The 20,544-nt window shown below is 34.2% G+C and overlaps 1 protein-coding gene across 8 annotated transcripts in view; it reads left to right on the forward strand.

The window, feature by feature from the left end:
• Positions 1 to 20,544, forward strand: part of LOC106054647 (la-related protein 1B-like) — a 36,088-nt gene that overhangs the window by 8,894 nt on the left and 6,650 nt on the right. For 2 of the 8 annotated variants that reach the window (XM_056038321.1, XM_056038320.1), the window contains exons 4-25: positions 7,635 to 7,693; positions 7,780 to 7,842; positions 8,052 to 8,207; positions 8,322 to 8,424; positions 9,738 to 9,893; positions 9,999 to 10,217; positions 10,493 to 10,558; positions 10,875 to 10,943; positions 13,862 to 13,985; positions 14,690 to 14,834; positions 15,707 to 15,950; positions 16,059 to 16,170; positions 16,447 to 16,540; positions 16,645 to 16,754; positions 16,857 to 17,064; positions 17,589 to 17,715; positions 17,826 to 18,025; positions 18,294 to 18,421; positions 18,514 to 18,674; positions 18,887 to 19,031; positions 19,145 to 19,254; positions 19,913 to 20,037. In XM_056038321.1, the coding sequence (XP_055894296.1) occupies positions 7,635 to 7,693; positions 7,780 to 7,842; positions 8,052 to 8,207; positions 8,322 to 8,424; positions 9,738 to 9,893; positions 9,999 to 10,217; positions 10,493 to 10,558; positions 10,875 to 10,943; positions 13,862 to 13,985; positions 14,690 to 14,834; positions 15,707 to 15,950; positions 16,059 to 16,170; positions 16,447 to 16,540; positions 16,645 to 16,754; positions 16,857 to 17,064; positions 17,589 to 17,715; positions 17,826 to 18,025; positions 18,294 to 18,421; positions 18,514 to 18,674; positions 18,887 to 19,031; positions 19,145 to 19,254; positions 19,913 to 20,037 (2,924 nt within the window). Of the gene's footprint in view, positions 1 to 6,217; positions 6,350 to 7,634; positions 7,694 to 7,779; positions 7,843 to 8,051; positions 8,208 to 8,321; positions 8,425 to 9,737; positions 9,894 to 9,998; positions 10,218 to 10,492; positions 10,559 to 10,874; positions 10,944 to 13,861; positions 13,986 to 14,689; positions 14,835 to 15,706; positions 15,951 to 16,058; positions 16,171 to 16,446; positions 16,541 to 16,644; positions 16,755 to 16,856; positions 17,065 to 17,588; positions 17,716 to 17,825; positions 18,026 to 18,293; positions 18,422 to 18,513; positions 18,675 to 18,886; positions 19,032 to 19,144; positions 19,255 to 19,912; positions 20,038 to 20,544 lie in introns of those variants that run through there. The other 6 variants (XM_013210615.2, XM_013210617.2, XM_056038322.1 and 3 more) reach the window with 6 other exon arrangements.

A 20,544-nucleotide genomic window follows, 5' to 3' on the forward strand; every position in this document is an offset into this window, starting at 1 on the left:
CAACATTATTAATTACCTAATTTATTGTTAACAAAAAAAAATTACAATGTATTAATTATCCTTTACTTTCAGAAATTATGTTTAAATAGCCTGGTGATTACAACAAATGATGTTAAAATAGATTCTGAATGATGCCATAAAAAATGTATAGGCCATGAAGAGATCTTGTATGAGATCTAGACACTTTGTTTCAGCAAACCAGTAAACTTATATTTTCATGGCTAACTTTAAAAACTAAATTTGTTCTCATAGAGTCCATTTGAAGTGCTTTTGGGGGAGGGGGGGGGATTTCACACATTCATGTTACACTGTACAGTGACAGTACAGGCAGTTCAAGAGTAGTAGTCAAATTAGTATTAATATTGCAAATGTTGAATTTTGTTAAAGGTAAATTAGATTATGTAAACCCAACAAAAAAAAAATCAACTTTTATTTACATTTTGTGAATTACCTTGTTTCAAAAAGGACAACTTGGCAAAAGTCTTTATTTAATTAGTGTTTAACAAAGACAGAAAAGAAACAGTTCAAAACACAGTGACTTGTGTAGAGTGATAAATAAAAATGAAGAGATTGTTGTAAGTGTAGCCAGTTAACAAGTTCATCCCAAAGTACATCTTAATTAAGACAGTAGGAGAAAAAGCTTTACTTTTTCCCCCCACTTGCATGAATTGTAAAAGTAGGTTAGTGGAAAGTAAATGGCAAAAGTCTTTTTCCTTTGTTCCTATTTTTAGGCTTGTAATATTCTCTTAATGATAAAATAACAAATGGAATGTTGGCAATAGTGTGTGGAATTCCCTACTAGGATATATCCACGCACATACAAAAAGAGAGAAACTTGTGCATTCCAACGTGCTGCTTGCTCCTTAACTTTTTGTGTTTGTATATAACGTGTGTCACATTGCTTTAATGGTACATCTACATCCAGATAGGGTGTACCTACTATTTCAGTGAGTCCCCGATGTCTCGACTGAGAGGCACTGGGTACGCCATGTTGATTCCTTGCTGCAGCACTAGTTTTCTCTCCCAGTTGCACCCCAGAGCCTCAATGAACCTTGCTGCATTGATCTACAGCAGTGGTTCTAAGCCTTTTTAGCATTCATTTTATTTTCTAGTGCATGTTTATCATGTTAATGTATCACCACAAACACCAAGCTAGGGGTCTATAGTCCTCCTAAAATCTCCTAAAATTTTGTCATGGAAAAGTGCTACTAACCCTGTATAGAGCCGTCATCCTCCCTACATTGCTCTATGCCTCAGAAACATGGACAGTGTACAGTAAACATGCAAAGAAACTAAACCACTTCCACGTGACATGTCTGAGAAAAATACTAAATACCAATTGTCAAGACAAAATACCAGATACAGAAGTCCTTCGAAGAGTGTGTCTGCAAAGCATCCACACAATCCTGATGCAGTCCCAGCTGCGATGGGCAGGTCACGTCTACAGAATGGAAGACCACCGCATCCCTAAACGACTCTTGTATGGCCAACTAAGCGAAGGAAAGCGCTCGCAAGGTGGGCAAAGAAAGCGCTTCAGGGACACCCTCAAAGCTTCTCTGAAGGCATTCAGCATAGACCCAGGCACCTGGGAGACAGAGGCACATGACAGAGCATCATGGCGTCGCGCTGTGAAAACTGGCGCACAGGTTGCTGAGGAAAAAAGAACAATGCTGGCAGAAGAAAAACGCCAGAAAAGAAAATCAAGGCCCACGACACTAGCTCCAGCTGGAATAACCTGCCCAGTGTGCAGCCGAACATTCCGGGCTAACATAGGTCTCACCAGCCACATGAGGAGGCATAAAACCCCAGTGCAAAGCCCTCAGCCCCCTGGATGACAAAGTGGTCATCATCGAACCACGATGGACGAACTATATATATATAATGCAAACTTAAGTGACAATTTGAAAAGTTTGGCTAGGCATGGAAAACGTACTTTTGTTAATCAGTGAACTGCATTGCTACAAAAATATAGTTGCGACAGTATTTGCAAACAAGCTAACGTCAGTTCGAAGATTGAGCTTGGTTCTGTTTCCCCGGATGAGGAATTCTCCTGATAGTAAGATAATAGCGAATGTAACCTTCAGTATCAAGTCTCTTTCTGAATTTAGTCTTAAGTTGTTAGAAATAGAAGAAAGCGCAAAACAATCTCAGAAAGGGATATGACTCTAAACACCTGATACAGAATTGTGTAAAATATACTTTTTAGCTGCATCGCTATTGTGGCAGTGTCTTCTTTGCTAATATTGGCCGTAAATCATACGAGTTTCGATGACCTTTGGTGACTCATTCTGCACCAAATGTTGAAACCCAGACTGTCATCCATATGTGCAAGCACCACACATATCTTTAAAAAAATGAACTAACTTTGTCAATTAAATAACATTCTGTATAAGTTGTTTCAACAGGTTTCCAAAAAGGAAACTCGTCTTTAAAATCACTTAAACCAGTAATCGAACATTGGCATCGTCTGTGGATTCATCAAGTTGGATGCTAAATATTGGAAGTGGAGAAGATATGAATTATCGTTCAAACAATGTATTGGACCGCTGGCAATATTCATTTCTCGGCAATTTTGTGAGATTTCAAAGCTCTGTCAGTTCTGAGAGCCACCAAATAAGAAGCTGCAACGGCCAATTTGTTTTGGTTATGGTATTTGACATCTGAGATATGTCTGAATCTCTTGACTTCATCAGATTTAAAACTAAAATACTGGATGTACTTATCAACAAAAAATGTTTGGCTTCATATATTCGGCATATTTCATTACATCAGAGTTTTTCAATTCCTGCTTGAACTTTTGAAACCTAATGGCAAAAAGCGTCATTACGTTTCTCCTCTAACATCGAGATCCATGTTCCTGGGATGTTTTGTACTGCATTTAAAACGATGGCGTGTTTGGATTGCTCCACGGCCTGCTAGAACCTCCCACATTTGAGTGAAGCAGCGCATTTGACGGAGAATCATTTCAAAATATTGATGCTGTGACATCATTTTCGAATGAAAATTATATTATAAAAAAATATACCGGTAGTTACTGCTCAGGTGTGGCTACCTTCACACATTGATGTTACTCTCGCTAAAAGTGCCTTCTGTATCCTCCGGTAATATGTCAGTGTTCTAAATGTCTTTTTTGTTTGACTCAATTGACGCTTCAGATCATTTTATGTTCAGAGAAGTACGTCTGCGTAAAGTCACTTTATTTCATTTATTAAAATGTAAATGTATACAATCTATGGTGCAAATGTGTTTGTTACGTTACACAATAAACAAAACAACAACTTTGCGAAAAAAAATAGACGAAAACCCATAAATTCCGAAGGTCATAGGCGACCCCTGACAAATGGTCATTCGAACCCCTGATCTCCAGGAATACTTAACGTGGCACCAACTTAAGTTTCTGATGTCAGAAGAAATACAGTACTTGGTTATTTCAACTCCTTAAGTGTTCCACTTCTGATTCTCCCCCACAATTTAAATAATTGAGGCACTAACATTCCGAGTCATAGGGGTTCGACATCGAAATACTCATCCCCTAAATGTTCTTACCGGGTTGACAAGCTCTATATTCCAGTAACTCCTGGGTTTAGAGGTCTCAAGTCATCATCATCATCAAACTCCATTTGAGTGAGGGATTGAGAGGCTTAAATCCCTAACCCAGCTGTCTTGCGTAGTGCGTATATGTCACCATACAGGTCGAGAATTTTTGGTTTCCCAGACCTGCCGAGGCGGAGATCAGCAAGTCTGGGGCTGTCAAACAGAATATGAGGCACGGTTTCCTCTTCTTCCCCGCAGCGGGGGCACCGTGAATCGAATTTTGGCCATAGCCGTGAGAAATATGAGCCAAATAGCTATAATAGCTTGCTCAGGCCTGGACAGCCTCCACCACGGGGAAGTGCGGCCAGGGCGCCTCATGCGCTCCAACACTCCACGGGCTTTTTGGGACTCAAACCACTTTTCCATTTCTGTTTTTAAGCGGCCCCCGAGAGGGGAAAAGACGCTATTAGATTTGTGTGAAATGTCTGTCCGTCCGTCCCGTTTAGATCTCGTAAACTAGAAAAGATAGTGAAAATCCGACATCACAATATTTTAGACCATTCAAAGTTCTGATGCAACGGCCACTTTTTTTTTTCTGAAAGCGAAAAATCTAATTTTTTAAATCACTTATGCAAGAAATTTTTAAAACAGAAAAAGTTAATTAGTATGCATTATAAGTTAGACCTAATTTAAAACGAATAGTAATCTTCTAAACTGCATTTTCTTAAACATTATGTTATTTGTAAATGTACAATTATACAAAGATGTAGATGTACAATGATACCAAGATGTGGATGTACAAAGATACCAAGATGTAGATGTACAATGATACTAAGATGTAGATGTACAAAGATACCAAGATGTATTAAGGTTAACTTATCGTATTTTTTATTCGGTTTTCGCTGTGGGCCCAATTTTAATTTGAGTAGACTTGTGTTTTAAATTCTATTTACTTCTCAAGGACATTTCTTCCAAAAGATCACCAATGTATTGGCACGACTAACTCACATCTAGCCCTCGTTAGCTGATTGGTAGGTGTTAAAATAAAGAAAACTAACGCCTTGCGGGTTTCAATTCGTCACGTGACAGTTTACTTGGCTATATATTCAGTTGACTTTTAAAACTACAAAAAATACTTGTAGTCTGCAACCAGGGGGTACATTTTGTTTTTAGAAAAGCGTTTTGTGGAATTCATCATGACTCGCAAGGGGATAAATGTCTTTGAATCTCTTCAGAAACTTTGTTCTGTATGTGAACGTTTCCACTGTTCTGTGTGGATTTAGCTTTTAGTGGTGGAGGACGGACGAGTCTCATTCATTTGTAAACACGAAATGTACACGTATACATCAATAGAGTAGTATCACTTATACATTGATAGAGTAGTATCACTTATACATTAATAGAGTAGTATCACTTATACATTGATAGAGTAGTATCACTTATACATCAATAGAGTAGTATCACTTATACATTGATAGAGTAGTATCACTTATACATTAATAGAGTAGTATCACTTATACATTAATAGAGTAGTATCACTTATACATTAATAGAGTATTATCACTTATACATTAATAGAGTATTATCACTTATACATTAATAGAGTATTATCACTTATACATTAATAGAGTATTATCACTTATACATTAATAGGGTATTATCACTTATACCTTAATGATGTATTATCACTTGTACATTAATAGAGTATTATCACTTATACATTAATAGAGTATTATCACTTATACATTAATAGAGTATTATCACTTATACATTAATAGGGTATTATCACTTATACCTTAATGATGTATTATCACTTGTACATTAATAGAGTATTATCACTTATACATTAATAGAGTATTATCACTTATACATTAATAGAGTATTATCACTTATACATTAATAGGGTATTATCACTTATACCTTAATGATGTATTATCACTTGTACATTAATGAAGTATTAATCACTTGTTATCGACCAAAACAAAAAAGTAAAAAATGAAATCAGATGAGCTAAAGAGTTGTAAAGATGTTCGCGATCGCCTCACCCGCACCCTTGGTAGGCATGTCGCTTATGTACTGTTGTATATGTTTTGGCGTGAAGCGCAAGGTTTATCGATCAAATACTGATAGCTGACTGTGCAGTCTGACCCGGATAATTGTCTGTGGTACATGGGCTTCCGAACATCTGGTAGTCATTGTGCTATGTGTGATGAAAGAACATTTGTCACATTGATTAGCTATTTCTAAAGCTTGTTGCCTCTTAACATTCGGTGACTTTTTCTGGGATTGTTTCTTCACTCTCGCGCTAAGGAACTGTCGTGATCGTTTCCTAATTGTGTGTTCATCTTTTGGTTTTGTAAGTAACAAGAACATGGTGACGTTAGTTAGTAGTTAGACCTAGCTCTTGTATGGGCTCACCAAATCTTGTGTTCATTTGTTAAGGGACTTCATCAGACACACCTGTTGTCTTGGTGCTATTCAAGACTGTATGGCTAGATCCAAATGTGTCGTTTTTTTTTCTTTCTTTCTTGCAAGCCGTTTATCTCCTATTCTGCCAAGAGATTGACAGGTCACACAACACAAGCAGATTGAACACTACACAATACACGCATGTCAGAGAAGGGCGATTAATCCAGTAGCTGACCCAATTTCGCCCCTCGCGTGTTTATATTTGTAGTACAGCTGATGCAGCGTGCGGTGTTGGCTGTGGCTGCGACGATAGCCGAAGTGTCGTGGTCGTTTGCTCGGGCCGTCCACGAACTTACCTAGCCCAGTTGGCGTAAGGCAAACATGAAGTCCGTGTGGATCCGCTCGGGTACGTGTTCATGCCAAAGAAAGGATTGTGACTGTAATTTAAACTGTTTTGGACGGTGTTTTATATCCCACCTGGCAGTGTTACATAGATGTGTTCCAAATGTTAGCCGTAATACGTGTTGGAGAGCCTTAAAACACGAGGCATCACTTAACATATGGTAGTTTGGACAGATCGATTGTCACTTCAGAGAAACATTAGGATCAAAGGAACGTGTTACTTAGAAGTAGAAGTACTCGGGAACACAAGTTGCATACTATTACAACATTCATTCCCATGTTTTTTGTTTCCATGAGTACTTAAAATACATAAGAAAACGTGATCTAGATCTAGTATAGGGATTCTGTTTTTACATATTAAAAACGTACTTACTAATTGTAAACTAACACTTTCTTTCACTCAAACGTACGCCAGATATTAAGAAATAAAAGATAATCATAAAATGTTTTCAAAGGCCATCTGCCTGATTTTTTTTTTTTTCAATACACTGGTAGCTGATGCTACTGTCCTCTACATTGTAAGAAATTCCAAGTCTGTTAAATATGTAGTGAGGCTTTCCTCACCCCCTCCCCCTTTTTGATTAGCATTGTTTGAATTGTGTCTACTTAGTGTTAATTACAGTAAGAATGTGAGTGCTGTATGCTATGACAGCTGTTTGACAGTAAAATAGAACAACACTTAACAACTGTGGATGTTTTTTTTTTGTTTTTTTTTTTGCTTATATGTTTTTGTTCTACTAGTTTGTTTAGCTGACAGTGGGCCTACACTTACACTGTAAATCTAGGTGATTTCTCTTGTAACTGTTGGGCAGGATAGAAGTAATGAAATGAAGCAAATGATGTAATATACAATAGAAAGCATAGAAACTATAACTAAAGTGCATTCAAGAAATAGAATTAGAATGAAAATAACTATACAGACTTGTAGGGCTCTTTAATTTTTAACAAATATTTTTGAAGTGTAAGATCTGGATAAATCCACATGCACTTAATTAGCTAACAACCTATATGTACCTTCAGGTACAACAATAATAGAAAAAGATGTTACACAGAAATTGTATCTTATTGTGCATATTTTGCAAATATACTATGCATGATACTTATAAAGGTCTAACACTGTCCTATTAGTTGATAAGATTATGTCTGGATAGTCATCACAGTATTGTCTATATTAATTCCTGAGCAGATTTTAATATAACTATTTATTTTGATTAACATGAATTGGGCTAAATTGAAAAAGATTTGTACAATTATTTATGATTACTTACAAAATACTTTTGCATTTTCAGACCCAGCCAAAGATGCCAAACCACCAGAGAATGCCTCGAATGAAAACATAAGTAATAAGGTAAAGTTAGCATAAATGACTTGAAGTCTGTACGTTTAAAATATTTAATATACAAATATTTTAATTTAATATTTTTTAAATCATAGGCTCCTGGACCGGCCCTAGCGGATGACAACTGGCCAGCTTTACATGAAGTAAAGGGTTCAGAGGTAAGCTATTCTGGTTTTGTCACAATTAACCTGTAATTTATAAATTTAATTTAGCCATTTAGATTTTGGTTTTGAAAATACATGTCTGTCTGTAGTGCAACATCTCTTTATCAGTGTGGTGTTTGTAATTTTTATCTCCCTATGCCAGTTGCAAATGAGTCTTTTAAATCAATAAGTAGTTATTCTTGTTATCGACATTGCTTTTGCAGCAAAACCAAGCAATTCCTCAAAAAGCTTCTAAATCTTCTAAGGTGAAAGCAACAGCATCAGCTGCCCTCTCCCCCTCCCCAACAACTGCAGCTGACTCCCACGCAACTGTCAGTGTTGAAATGGCAAGCAAGTCTGCAGATGTCGTGCAAGTTCAGGTATGAACTAGTCTGCTGTATTTTATCATATATACATATATATTGACCTAGTGATAATCTTTTAGAAAATATTAAGATTCTTTAAAAAAAAAATGCAATTTGTTTTGCTTTAAGGCACAGCTTCAAAGTGATTCAGGTGGTGACGACTCCTCTAAAGAAAACAAGGAGAGCTCTGTAAATGGGGATGAGTCCAACAATGCAGTGAAAACAAAAAAAGGTGTGTGAAATTTTGTCCAGACAAGTTAACGCTGTTTGCAAGAATATTAGTCTTATTTTTAGGTTCTTGGTGACTATTGTATTATTAGTGAGCTGTTGATATTTTTTTCTTGTCTAAAATATGTGGAATACATACATCCTAAAGGAAGTGTTCAGGTGGTGTGCACACCAGAAGTAGGGGAAAGAAGCTGAAAACACTGCATCATCTGGCAGTTACAATGACCTAACCTGTGACAGTATCTGTATCAAGGATTGTATCAAGAAGTTGCAAAAAAATTGAGACAAATATTGCAGCATATATTTTAACTAAAGCTTTTGACACTTTAAGCAGAGTATCACTCTGAATGAACATGTCCAAAAATGGATGCCCAAATAAATTCATAACTACGATGAGTTATTTAATGGCATGAAAGCTCATGTCTAGGAAGACGTACCAATGCCATTTGAAGCATTTAATGGGGTAAAATGGAGTTCTGACGACACCTGTTCAGTTTCTTCAGTTATGAACTGATAAGTAAACATAGCATTTCAAAAACATTTAGGGATTTATATTTGCTAATGAGTGCGCCTAAAATGCTCCCTACTAAGTACCTTTTTGTCAACAACTTCACATACAGAAAAAAGACCTTGCGTTTCATCATCTTGGACGTGCACTATCCTGTAGCGAAAAGATTGATAAGCTTGTAAATCCCCTTGACCTAAGAGCCTGTCCACAAATATTTGGTTGATGTGGTACCTCCACACAAAATTAGGAGTCTGTCAGGCTTAAATCCTCTTGACATTTGTTAGGCCTCTTGAGATATGAAGATTACACAAAAAACAGGCCAGGAAGCTCAGTCACTTTCACATCACCTGCCTTTGAAAAAACATTAATAAGAAATGACAGAAGAAAATGACTTTCCAAAGTACATATATACCAACCAAATGTAGAGTCACAGAAATGCAGAAGCCAAGTCCACAGATGTCCGGATAACATGAATGGCTATCTTTGATTGTGATGGAGAAACTGTAGCAATAAAGAAGATTGCAGAATGTCACTTGTGCTGTCGAGACTTAACTGTACCCTTAATATCTCGCCACATCTGTTGCCTTGAATGACAGGAGAATAATACAAGGAATGTACTTTTAATGCATTTTATGTTTTGTTCATATTCTCTGCACAATAAGTATGAAAATTGGTTCTGCTGCTTTGAGATAGCCATGAACATTAACATTGACGAAGTATTTGATAATCTTTGACTTGATTATTATACAACTTTTTCTGCATAATATGGAAAGTAAAAATGTTTCTGATTAATTTTTTTCCCCTTTTAGCAAACAAGCCTAAATGGTCTAGAATGGAGATTGATCACCCAAAATCAGATAGAAGAAACAGGCGAAGCCGAAGTCAAGGCAGGCGTTTTTCTCCAAATAGACGTGAGGGAAAGCGTGCTGGTGACCGCTTTCGCCCAGAGAGTCGTAGATCTGATGGTATGGGTGAAAATAGTTTTATAAGACGTTGTTTTAAATATTTTTTAATTGTCATAATTTGCTCTTTTTGTATATTGTTAAATTGTTTTATCTTTGTTAATTCAGTTGGACCTGATTCCCAAAACTGGAGAGAAAACATGCTCCCCCAGAACACAGCTGTTCCTGTTGGTAATACAGAGGTGCCAAGAAGTGCAAGTGCTGCTAGTGGTACTTTTATAGGTGGCCGTGGAGCTAGGGGCAGAGGCGGCATACGAGGCAGTCTTCGTGGCAGGGGTGGCAGAGGAAGGGGTGGGGTGAGAGACACTATGTCTCCACCATTCCAAGGTAAGTCTAACATAATAATTTTGTTTATTTTGTTTGTTTATGTTAAAAAACATGTAATATATATTCTTATAGTTCCAAATTAAAGCATCTTGATAGCCTTATTTGAGATATGCCCTAACATTTCTGTTTACAATAGTAACATTCATTTCGTGTTTATATCCATATTGAACTGTTTTGTTCTTGTGAAATGATTTTTCTCCCAATTAACCTAGTTTGAGAGTGCATACAATAATTCTAGCTGGTCTTTTTTCTTTTATTTATTTCTTCAAATTTAGCTAACGCTAACTGGACCCCTGACCAGACCTTTCCTAACATCCCGACAGACTCTGAGTCTATTCAAGGTTTTTTTTTTTTATCAATATATTTTTATTCTTCTTCTTTTTTTTTTTGGTAAATCCTGATATGCTTTTTATTTAGTTATCCTAATCCTGCATGGTTAAAAAAATTTGGGGGGGGGGGGGGGGCTTCTATAATAATAGAAATATAATTAAGTTCAATTGCCATAGTAGGTATGTGGGTTATTTGCTTGACTTTCTTGGCTTTTTTCGGTGATGGTTATTTTTGTTTATCTTGTTGTTAAAAAAACAACAGTCTGACAATATTTTTTGTTAATGAAAGAATTATTTTTTATGTGAGGTTTATATTTTTTCTTCTTAGCACAACCTTGGAGTGCAGGATTTAACTCTGTTCAAAGTATGCCTCGCGTTCCTCCCATAAATCCTGCAGGTTAATATCATGTCTATTATTATATCCTGATGTGATGTGTAGAGTGTAACATAGTGTCAAGAAGTCTTGTTGTTCACTTGTGCAAGAATTGAAATAATAATAACTTTAATTTATAAAATATAAATTACTAAAAGTTTATAGCATATCACAAATTTTTATTAGGAATGGCAAGCTAAGTGTTAATGGTCTAATATTTAGCAAGCACTACACACATTTAAGAATCTCATTTTACAAGTCAATGTCATTTTACATTTCAAAGTGTATAACAAGACTTCACTATGTAGATAATACAATTCAGTTGCTTTTATAACTTTAATTCCTTGAAATTATTTGTATTCAACTATAATCTATCTTCACACTTTCCTATCTAAGAAAAGTTTCTTGAGTCATGTGACATCAAAATATCAGATACTAATGAATTTGAGATTCTCAATTATACTCCTCATAAAATATTAAATCATGAATTTCAGATTTTGAAATTTGATTGATTTTAAAGGAATAACACATTATAAGAAAAAAATGTTAACACCCTCACCTCTTTATCTCTATAAATATTGCCTTACTTCAACGTATAGGAACAATGTCAACTAATATTAATTGCTTTTGGTATGTACAAAATGCCATTGCCACTAGTGGCTAGTCATATCTTGTGGGCAGCACTCTTGCTACTTGGATTGTAGAAACATGTGCAAATTAGACCAGCCTTTTCATTAAATGTATATAAATTATCAAATTTTTTTAACGCAATTCATTTTTTAAAACTTTTAATAAAAAAGTCTTAGATTTGTTTTTAGCATCCTCAGTTATGTTTTAACTAGAATCAGGAGATACATTCAGCTGCCACATTTGTTTCTAGTAATTTTAATACTACAACTTTTATCTAGTTTCTAATTTTAATTATGTATGAAAATGTACTAGCTCCCAATATTTAAATGATTTATTTAGCACCCATTTTCATAATGCCTCTAATTTTTCATGCAGGCTTCTTGTTTGTCTGACTTCTTTTTCTTTCAAGTAGGAAAATATCAGCCATTTTCATATTGGCAGGCTTGCTTCATGAACAAAGCTAAACATAGAATTGTCTGTGACAAAAAAGTTAAAATTTTGGCAACTATTAATTTAAATTTTACTTTTTCTATTGGAAATAAAATTCTCTTCCAAAGTTTGCACTTTTATTCCTAGAATTAGAGGCTCTCAAAAAAAAAAAACATTCACTTTAAAAAGCAATGATTGGCTGTAGACAGTGCTTATTGGTTTTAAGTAGACAGTTAAGAAAACACAAAATCAAATGAATCTCTTTTCCTTGAGTGTTCCTCAATGTGTGACTTGTCTGCACAGCTTCCATTTTATTAAAGGCTTGTATGTCTGTAGTTTTAAGAAGAGTTATTTAATTCTTTGTATCCATAACATTGTCATAATTTCCTTCAAGTATAGACTATTTAATTGTAACTATACAACAGTAAGTAATAAACCTGCTTGTGGCAAAGTGCCTTCACATAATTAAAAAAAAAAATAGTGTGTTATGAAATGTATTTATGGCTGCTAATTTTCTAAACTCTTTTTTCAATTAACTAAATAACTTTTTTATTGTTGAATAACAAACAATTTTCTATGATTCCAACTAATGCTAATATTTGGATATCTTAAGGCTCATTACCTTTGTCAGCACATGGTGTATGTAGAGGAATACAAATTAGTAGCATTTCTCATTGTTCATGACATTCTAAACCACAGTCTTCTTTGATTTCTTTTTTCATTTTTCTTTCAAATTGCAAAGTTTGTTTTTGTGTGATAACAACCATTACTTTGTCATTTAATTTTCATGTTAAGTTTAAAAAGAATTGAATAGACATAAGGGGCCATTCCGATTCAATATCAGTATTTTTAAGTACTTTTGCCTCCTAAGAATGAAATAGAAACATGAGTTTAAGGCAATGGAATGATACTGTTTTATGACTAGCCGTATACATCTTTCCTTCATTTAAAATGCTTCTGTTTGCACATTGTAGCATAAATTATTGTTGATTGTGGACTTAGTGTGTTGAAACATATTGTTCTAGCCAGAGTGTTGAAACATATTGTACTAACCATTTGAAAGGAATTACATTTTTAGTATTCATAAAATGTTGCTTACGATGGAGTTCCATGATTTAAAACCTAATATTCGCCCCATAAAAACTTCCATTTTTATGCTGCATATTGTCAAGAAGGCAAATCTGCCAACTATTTAGGTACTTTACTTTCTAAATCTAAAACAGATATGAATCAGGGTGTGCTGGGACAGATTGTTCACATTTTCATTAATCTATATTCAAGTGAGCCTTGTTCAGAGAGTTTTTGTTTCTATTTCTTTGTTCAAGTTGACAATATCTTCATTGTAAACATTTTAATGGGGACCACTTTCACATTAAGATATGGCAGTGTTACTATCTAGATAGATTTCTAAAACATTACTTTAATTAAATGTCCATTTATTGAAAATATAGGAATTTTAACTTTTTCAGTGTATTTATTTAAAATCGTAATAATGATGTGTATGGTTTTATTCAACCATACATTTTTTTTGTTTCGATTTTTATTTAGATATTTTTATTGTTTAACTTCTTTTCCCCTTTCAAATTTACAATTCTGTCATTTCAAAAGACTTGGAAGTACATGTTGTATGCTTGGTTCAGTAGCCCTACTATTGTAGATGATGTAATCATGTTTAGATAACTTTTAAAATATCTTTGAAATGTTTATTTGAAAAAAACTTTTAAGAAGTAGGTTTTGATAATTTTTGAAAATACTTTTGCTTTGTAGTCTATAATGATTTTTTCTTTTAATTAAAAAAAAACTTCATGCAGTAACTAAATAAAAGTGAATGTTCTCATTGGTCTCTAACACAGCTTTTTATTTACAATTCTTGATTCTTTTAGTGATGCTGGGAATGGATCCAAGCTTGTACCTTCATGATGCTTTGCTCAATATTTTAGGACAGGCATCAATGCTTTATGAGCACCAACCCAACAGTTATCCCCCAGAAACACTTAAACACCAAGTGTAAGTATTTCCTATACTTAAGATACAAGTGAAAAGAAGAAGAAAACACTAACTTGGCCATTGTGAAATTAAGATGATGATATGGTTGGTTTTTATAATGTCTCTTAACCTTTTCTTAACTATAGTCACAGGGAGTCACTGCGAATTGCTGCTTCTGGTAGACAGCTAGAGTTGCCGGCAATAACAGATTTTGGCTTGTTCGTTTACACATGCACTGTTAGTTTTTAAATAACTGTTTATACCTTAACAAACTCTGACCTAAGAGAGCGATAGTGAAGCTATTGTTGTGTGTTTGATATCTGCAGCATGTTGAAATGGATTTTTTTTAATTTTTGTTTGCCAGTCTACAAAACTGGAACATTTTTAGGCTAATGTTTATTCTTTAATTGAATATGATTTTATTGGGAATGTTTTATTAGTTTTTTTCTGTGATTTTAGTAAACAAATATATTTTTTTTTAAAATATAATATTGATACAGTAATATCCCTCTCCTGGAGATGGAGTTTCTGACAACTGCTTAGTGGCTAAATAAATAAATTTTCTACCATATCACTTGTTTTTGCAATGAGTGGACAGTTTGTAAGGTGTTCAGATATGATTTATCTATATATGCGTATGATGGTTAGTACTTGTTTAACTTAGATTTTGACAAAGTTGTGATGTTAGAAAAGTGTTGATAAAAAGCTTATTTTTATCTTTGTAGTGAATATTACTTTAGTGAGGACAACTTGGTCAAAGATTTGTTTTTAAGGAAGAAAATGGATGCTGAAGGTTGGGTGAAACTGGAGCTAGTTCTGAGTTTTAACAAAGTTAAGGAATTGAAAGCTGATGAGAAAAGTCTTGTACAGGTAAACACTTTGAGTAGTTTGTTGTGTCATTTAATATTTGTTTCACAGCTTTTATTAGATCTAATCAGTTCGAAGATCTTTTAAAGATTTCTTTTAAAAGACATTGCAACACATTTTTGACAATGCAGTTCTTAATTGTTTTGTGGACATCTTTTGTGTAAACAAAACAGGCCCAAGATGTAGAAGATGCAGAAGTGATGATGATCTTATGAAAGTCCTGTTCTGCTCCCTACAATGTTTTTCACCCTATTGTAAGCAGCCTGCTGCATCCCTTCCCAATTTTATTTGAACTGCACTCTTCTTTTTAGGAGAACTAGGATGTTTAATAAATTACTCACTGTTCATCATGAGGAAGCTGTACATTTGTTGGCTAAGAGGGTGGAGGGATGTCCATTATAAAATTTGAGAAATACTGAGCTAAAATAAATTAACAAAAGAATGAAGAAAAGTGCAATGATCATGGACCAGTTAGCTTTCCACCTAGACCTAGTTAACTCAAAATGCTTTTAAGTGTTTGTTACCCAGAAATTAGGTAGAATTATCTTAATTAGGACCATTTTCACTAGTTAATCAAATATTTATAGAACCATATGTTCATTGATAAACATCACATTTTTTATTTTAGTATCAATAAGGCTTTTGGAAATTAGATTGTTTGGGACTTAATTAATGGGTTAAATATACAATTTATTATTTGATTTATAAAATATATAGTATTTTATTAGGCTGCTCAATAAACTTGTGTAAACATTAATTAAAATTGATTAAAAAAAATAATTTTAATTACATTTTTAGATATTTTATAACCAGTTTGAACCTATCGAATTTTTCCAAATTCACTATATATTTATTTGACTTAATCCCAAATACAGGCTATCAAAACCTCTGATAAATTGGAACTGTCTAAAAATGAAGACTATGTTAGAACTACCATATCTCCTGAGCTGTGGCCACTTAAAGAAGACTACAAAGGACTTCCCCCTCCACCTGCCGTCCAAAGGGTAGCAGCCATGTCTAATCTTCACTTAGATGCCCCTGAATTTATTCCTGGAAAGCCATTTATATTGCGAAATTTCAACAGTGAGGTACCAGAGTACACACCAACCTCTCAGCAAGGTAATCTGTGTAATTTCAGAAGTTGTCTTTTTTTTGTTTCTTTTTTCATGTCAATAAAATGTTTTGCATTAATAGATTTACTTACACATATTTACTTCAATTATTCAGAGGACTCTGCTTCCAGTGGTTTACAGTGGTCTAAAGATGATGAGGATGAGGAAAGTTTCTTGTGTGATGCCACAAGTAACCTTACCACCATACCTCCAATGCTTTCTTCAAGGTAATTGCTGAAACTAAATGTCTCATTCACTGTGTTTGAATCATTGAAGATATTGAATCAGTCAATTTAGAAAGGGTGTTTCAGATCGATATAAATCTATATTACATATATTTTATATTCATTGAATGCTTTTGTTGACTGTTGGGTTTGCTCAATGAGGTACTGGTTAAGTAATGTTGGGTGTAGCTTAACACTGACAAAATATTATTAGCTTAACACTGACAAAATATTATCTATGCCTTATGTCAAAATAAACTGATGATTTTTTTTTTAAAGTGCCCCTCAGTTATCTACAGAAGAGTGGCAAACAGTTCAACATAAAGTGAAAAAGAAATCCGAAAAGAAAAAAGAGAAAGGGGATACAGTTAAGGTAAAGGTTCTCATGCTGTGAAATAATAAAGAAAATGTCTTGGATAGTGTATTTAAAAAAAAATCCAGAGATGGTTTTATTGAAATCCTTGATTTTCCCCACAGGATGAAGATACTAAACCGAAGATTGAGGATGACAGAGAGGAATTAGACTTTCTGTTTGATGAAGAATTAGATGATTTAAATGTTGGCAGAGCAAATAATTTCACAGACTGGTCAGTTCAATGAATTTTGATATTCAAACTTTAAAAACAAAAAAAAATGAATTAAATTTGAAACAATTTTTAAATTGTTCTCTATTCACTTCTTGGATGTAGGTCAGACGATTCTGGTGATGAAATAGATGACAATGACCTTGATAAAATTTTGATTGTGATGCAAACTCCCCCAGCACTGCGCAAGCACCCTGGTGGGGACCGTACTGGTGATTATACCAAAAGATCTAAAATCACAGCTGAACTAAGTAAAGTGATCAATGATGGGCTGTTCTATTATGAAAAGGACTTGTGGGACAATGAGTTCATGGTAAGCTAGTAGTGTATTCAAAGTATACAGGTGATTCTGTCAGGGCACATGGAAGAGGTTGTAAGAGGCTTATATTTGGAGGATTATTTTCTTGGTCCCTTCCCTTTGTATCAAATGGTCATGACTCCAAAATACATGTTTACTCCATCATTAAGTGAATTACCAATAAGGTCACACACAAACATAAGTAGTACAATAAATAAATAAATGATGACATTTAAAGTGTAATCATTAGACAGTCATTAATCATTGTATAATACAGTTGAATTAACTTTATACTTACAACTAAATAATATCTTTCAAAGCAGCTTCTTGAAATGTGAGGGTATATTGTAGTTAAATCTTTGACACATGCCTCTGTTTTTTTTTCTACAAGAACAGAGCAGGACAAACCCCCTGACAATGAAGTGAATTGCAATTAGAAGCAAGCTGGCTTTTATTTGTTATTTTTAATTATTTAGATTCCTGTGTGTTGTATTTATTGCTGTTATTAATCTTAAATGATTTTGTTTGATTTTGACTAGAATGATTTTGACTTCAAGACCGTGAATGTGATAAGTAAAGAAGAATTTGAAAAAATTACTCCTTCCAAGTCATCCACAGATGTTGAAGAACAGGAGCTCCCCCCTCCACCTCCTCCTCCATCCACTGGCAAGTGTACTACTTAACATAGATGTTTTTTATCTTATATACATGGAAGTTAAAAACTGGCAAGAAGAATTATAATTTGTGAAAAATCTTTTTTTTTTTTTTAAATTCAGTTACTCACTCAACGAGTAAAAAAGTTCCAACACCTCCATCATCTCAGTCAAATCATGGAGACATTGCTAGATCTTTGCCAGCCTGGGTTCCTGTGACGCCAGGGAGAAGAGAACAAGGCCCTCGTACTCCTAGGCATGATAGAAAAGAACCAAGATTTTATCCAGTCATCAAAGATTCAGGAGTTCCACAAGATCCACAGGTAATTAGTTGGTTTTTGTTTTGTTTGTTTTTTTGCTTATAGGTGTTGTATTTGTTTTAAAATTTAAGATATATTATAATTTTTTTTTAGAAAATTATACATCATTAAATTAATCCAGGTTTAAACAGCACTTCTTCTGAAGTGTGACTTGAGTAAAAATGTAGGCTGTCACATGAAGTTGAATATTATAAGGTTAGCTTTACATTAATTAATACCTTGTAATGTCAACTTTTTAAAATTTAAAGTTATAAAACAAATATTTCTGTAGACGCCCCGTAAGAAAAAGACACGCCACAGTAGCAACCCACCAATTGAATCACACGTTGGTTGGGTTATGGATAGGAAAGAGCACAAAGCCAGATCCAGACATAATTCATCTTCCATGAGATCTGCAAGGTGAGACACAATACTAGTATAAATCAGATTGCTTTAAGTGATCTTAGATAAGTGGTTTAAGTTAAGGAGCTTTTAACAAATTTGCTCTAAAGAGTTTATTACTCCCGCAGCCCTTCAGACAGTCAGCTGGCCTCAAGCTATGGATGTACACCAGTTTCAATGCCCAACTTTGAACATCCCTCACATGAGTTATTGAAGGAAAATGGATTTGTGTGGCATGTTTATAATAAATTTCATTCAAAGTGCCTTAAAGGTTAGTACAGACCATATTAAAGGGAAATTCTTGTTCAAATAATGCTAAAAAATTTTTTATCTGTATTTCTTAGTATTAGAGGACCTTTACGATGTTCTTCTATAAAACTTTTACTATCATATTGCTTTTTGTTGACAGATCTAAACCCTTTCAATTAAGATGAGTAAAAAAAAAAAGTCACTTACTTATAATTCTACTTATTTTGAACACAGAAAGAAAACGTCTGGGGATAGGACAGTCCCAAGAAATGAACTGCTTATATCGTTTCTGGTCCTTCTTCCTACGACAACATTTCAACAGAAAAATGTATCATGAATTTCGAAGTTTGTCTGTTGAAGATGCTTCCAAAGGTCATAGGTAAAGAAGTGATTACATTTGAGCACAACTATATTCATTAAGTCTTCTGTCTTCTTGTTGTTTGAATGAATTTGTTTTTGGAAATTTTTTAGCATGAATTGTTTTTATTTCAGATATGGATTAGAATGTCTGTTCAGGTTTTACAGTTACGGTCTTGAAAGGAGATTTAGACAAGAACTATTCCAGGATTTCATGGAAGAAACAATGAAAGATTATAAGAATGGTAAGCTTGTACATTGACAGCCTCTGAAGAAAATATGATTGCATTCTACTTCACTCACTTTCCCTGCTTCATTGATCTGCCAAGCAAACTAACCACTAGACCATCCAGATCTCCCCCCAAAAATCTTTATCAGTAGTGCTTGCAAGCATGCATTAGCTAACCAGATATCAATGGCCACTTGTCCCTCTCAGCTCTGTCCCCATCTTGAAATACCCGCCTCCACCAATAATACAGACTACACACAAATAACTGTTAGGTATATATTAGACATTCATTTATCTTATTATTTATCATTTATTTTAATTATAATTTTTTTTTTACTTTAAAATAATGTGTCGTATGTATCTGTGAATGTTTTGTAAATATATATTAGAAAGCTATTATTCTATTTATGCTTTCAGCCTGTAATTGTAACACTCTTGTGATGTGATTATTTAAATTTTTTTAAAACAGTACTGGTATTCAAAATGTTAAAGAATTTTAAACAGTTCTTGAATGTGAAAGACATTTTATTCTTTGATGTCAACGCTGATCAAATGTCATAGCACTATAGGAAGTTCTTGTAAAGCAAGTTAATTGAAATAATTTTAAGGTGCAGGTTCAGGGTTTACTTTTGCATGAAATACTATTAATATAGTTGTTTTTTGTTTTTTTTTAGGTCAGTTGTATGGTCTTGAAAAGTTTTGGGCATTCTTAAAGTACTCACGTCGCAGTGTAGAGGTGAATCCAGAATTGCAGGCCCAACTGTCTCGCTATAATAAACTTTCAGACTTCAGAGTTGTGGTAAGTTCTAAACCGTTAACCCATCCCAGACTTGCCTACAGTCCCGCATTATGCGGAACCGTCCCGCAAAAACATCAAAAAAGCTCACATGTTCCGCCGTTCCGCATTCACGATTTTTTGTTCCACTAAGTCTGAATTCCGACACAAAAAAAAACGCCGATTTTTCTTTATTTATTAATAATGCGAAATGAAAATACTGAATGCAAAATAAAATATATATGGGTCTGTGTTTATTGTTTACATTTCATCTCCTCCCGGACCCAGTATGTCCTAAATTTACGAAGATACGGTTGAGCTAGATCTAGACATAGATCTAGATCTAGAACTCTTGGTCTAGATACTAGATCTATTCTTAGAATCTAGAATCAATTAAGTGCTAATAAGCCAAATGTTTTATTCAAATCCCTTTCTTTTCCCGACAATGGCTCTATTAGTCTAGACTAGCTCTAGACTATTCACCTATTGTCACTATAATTAGTATAATTAGCATAGACTATAATGTGACTA

Source organism: Biomphalaria glabrata, chromosome 8 (assembly GCF_947242115.1).
Source record: "Biomphalaria glabrata chromosome 8, xgBioGlab47.1, whole genome shotgun sequence".
NCBI classification, from domain to species: domain Eukaryota; kingdom Metazoa; phylum Mollusca; class Gastropoda; family Planorbidae; genus Biomphalaria; species Biomphalaria glabrata.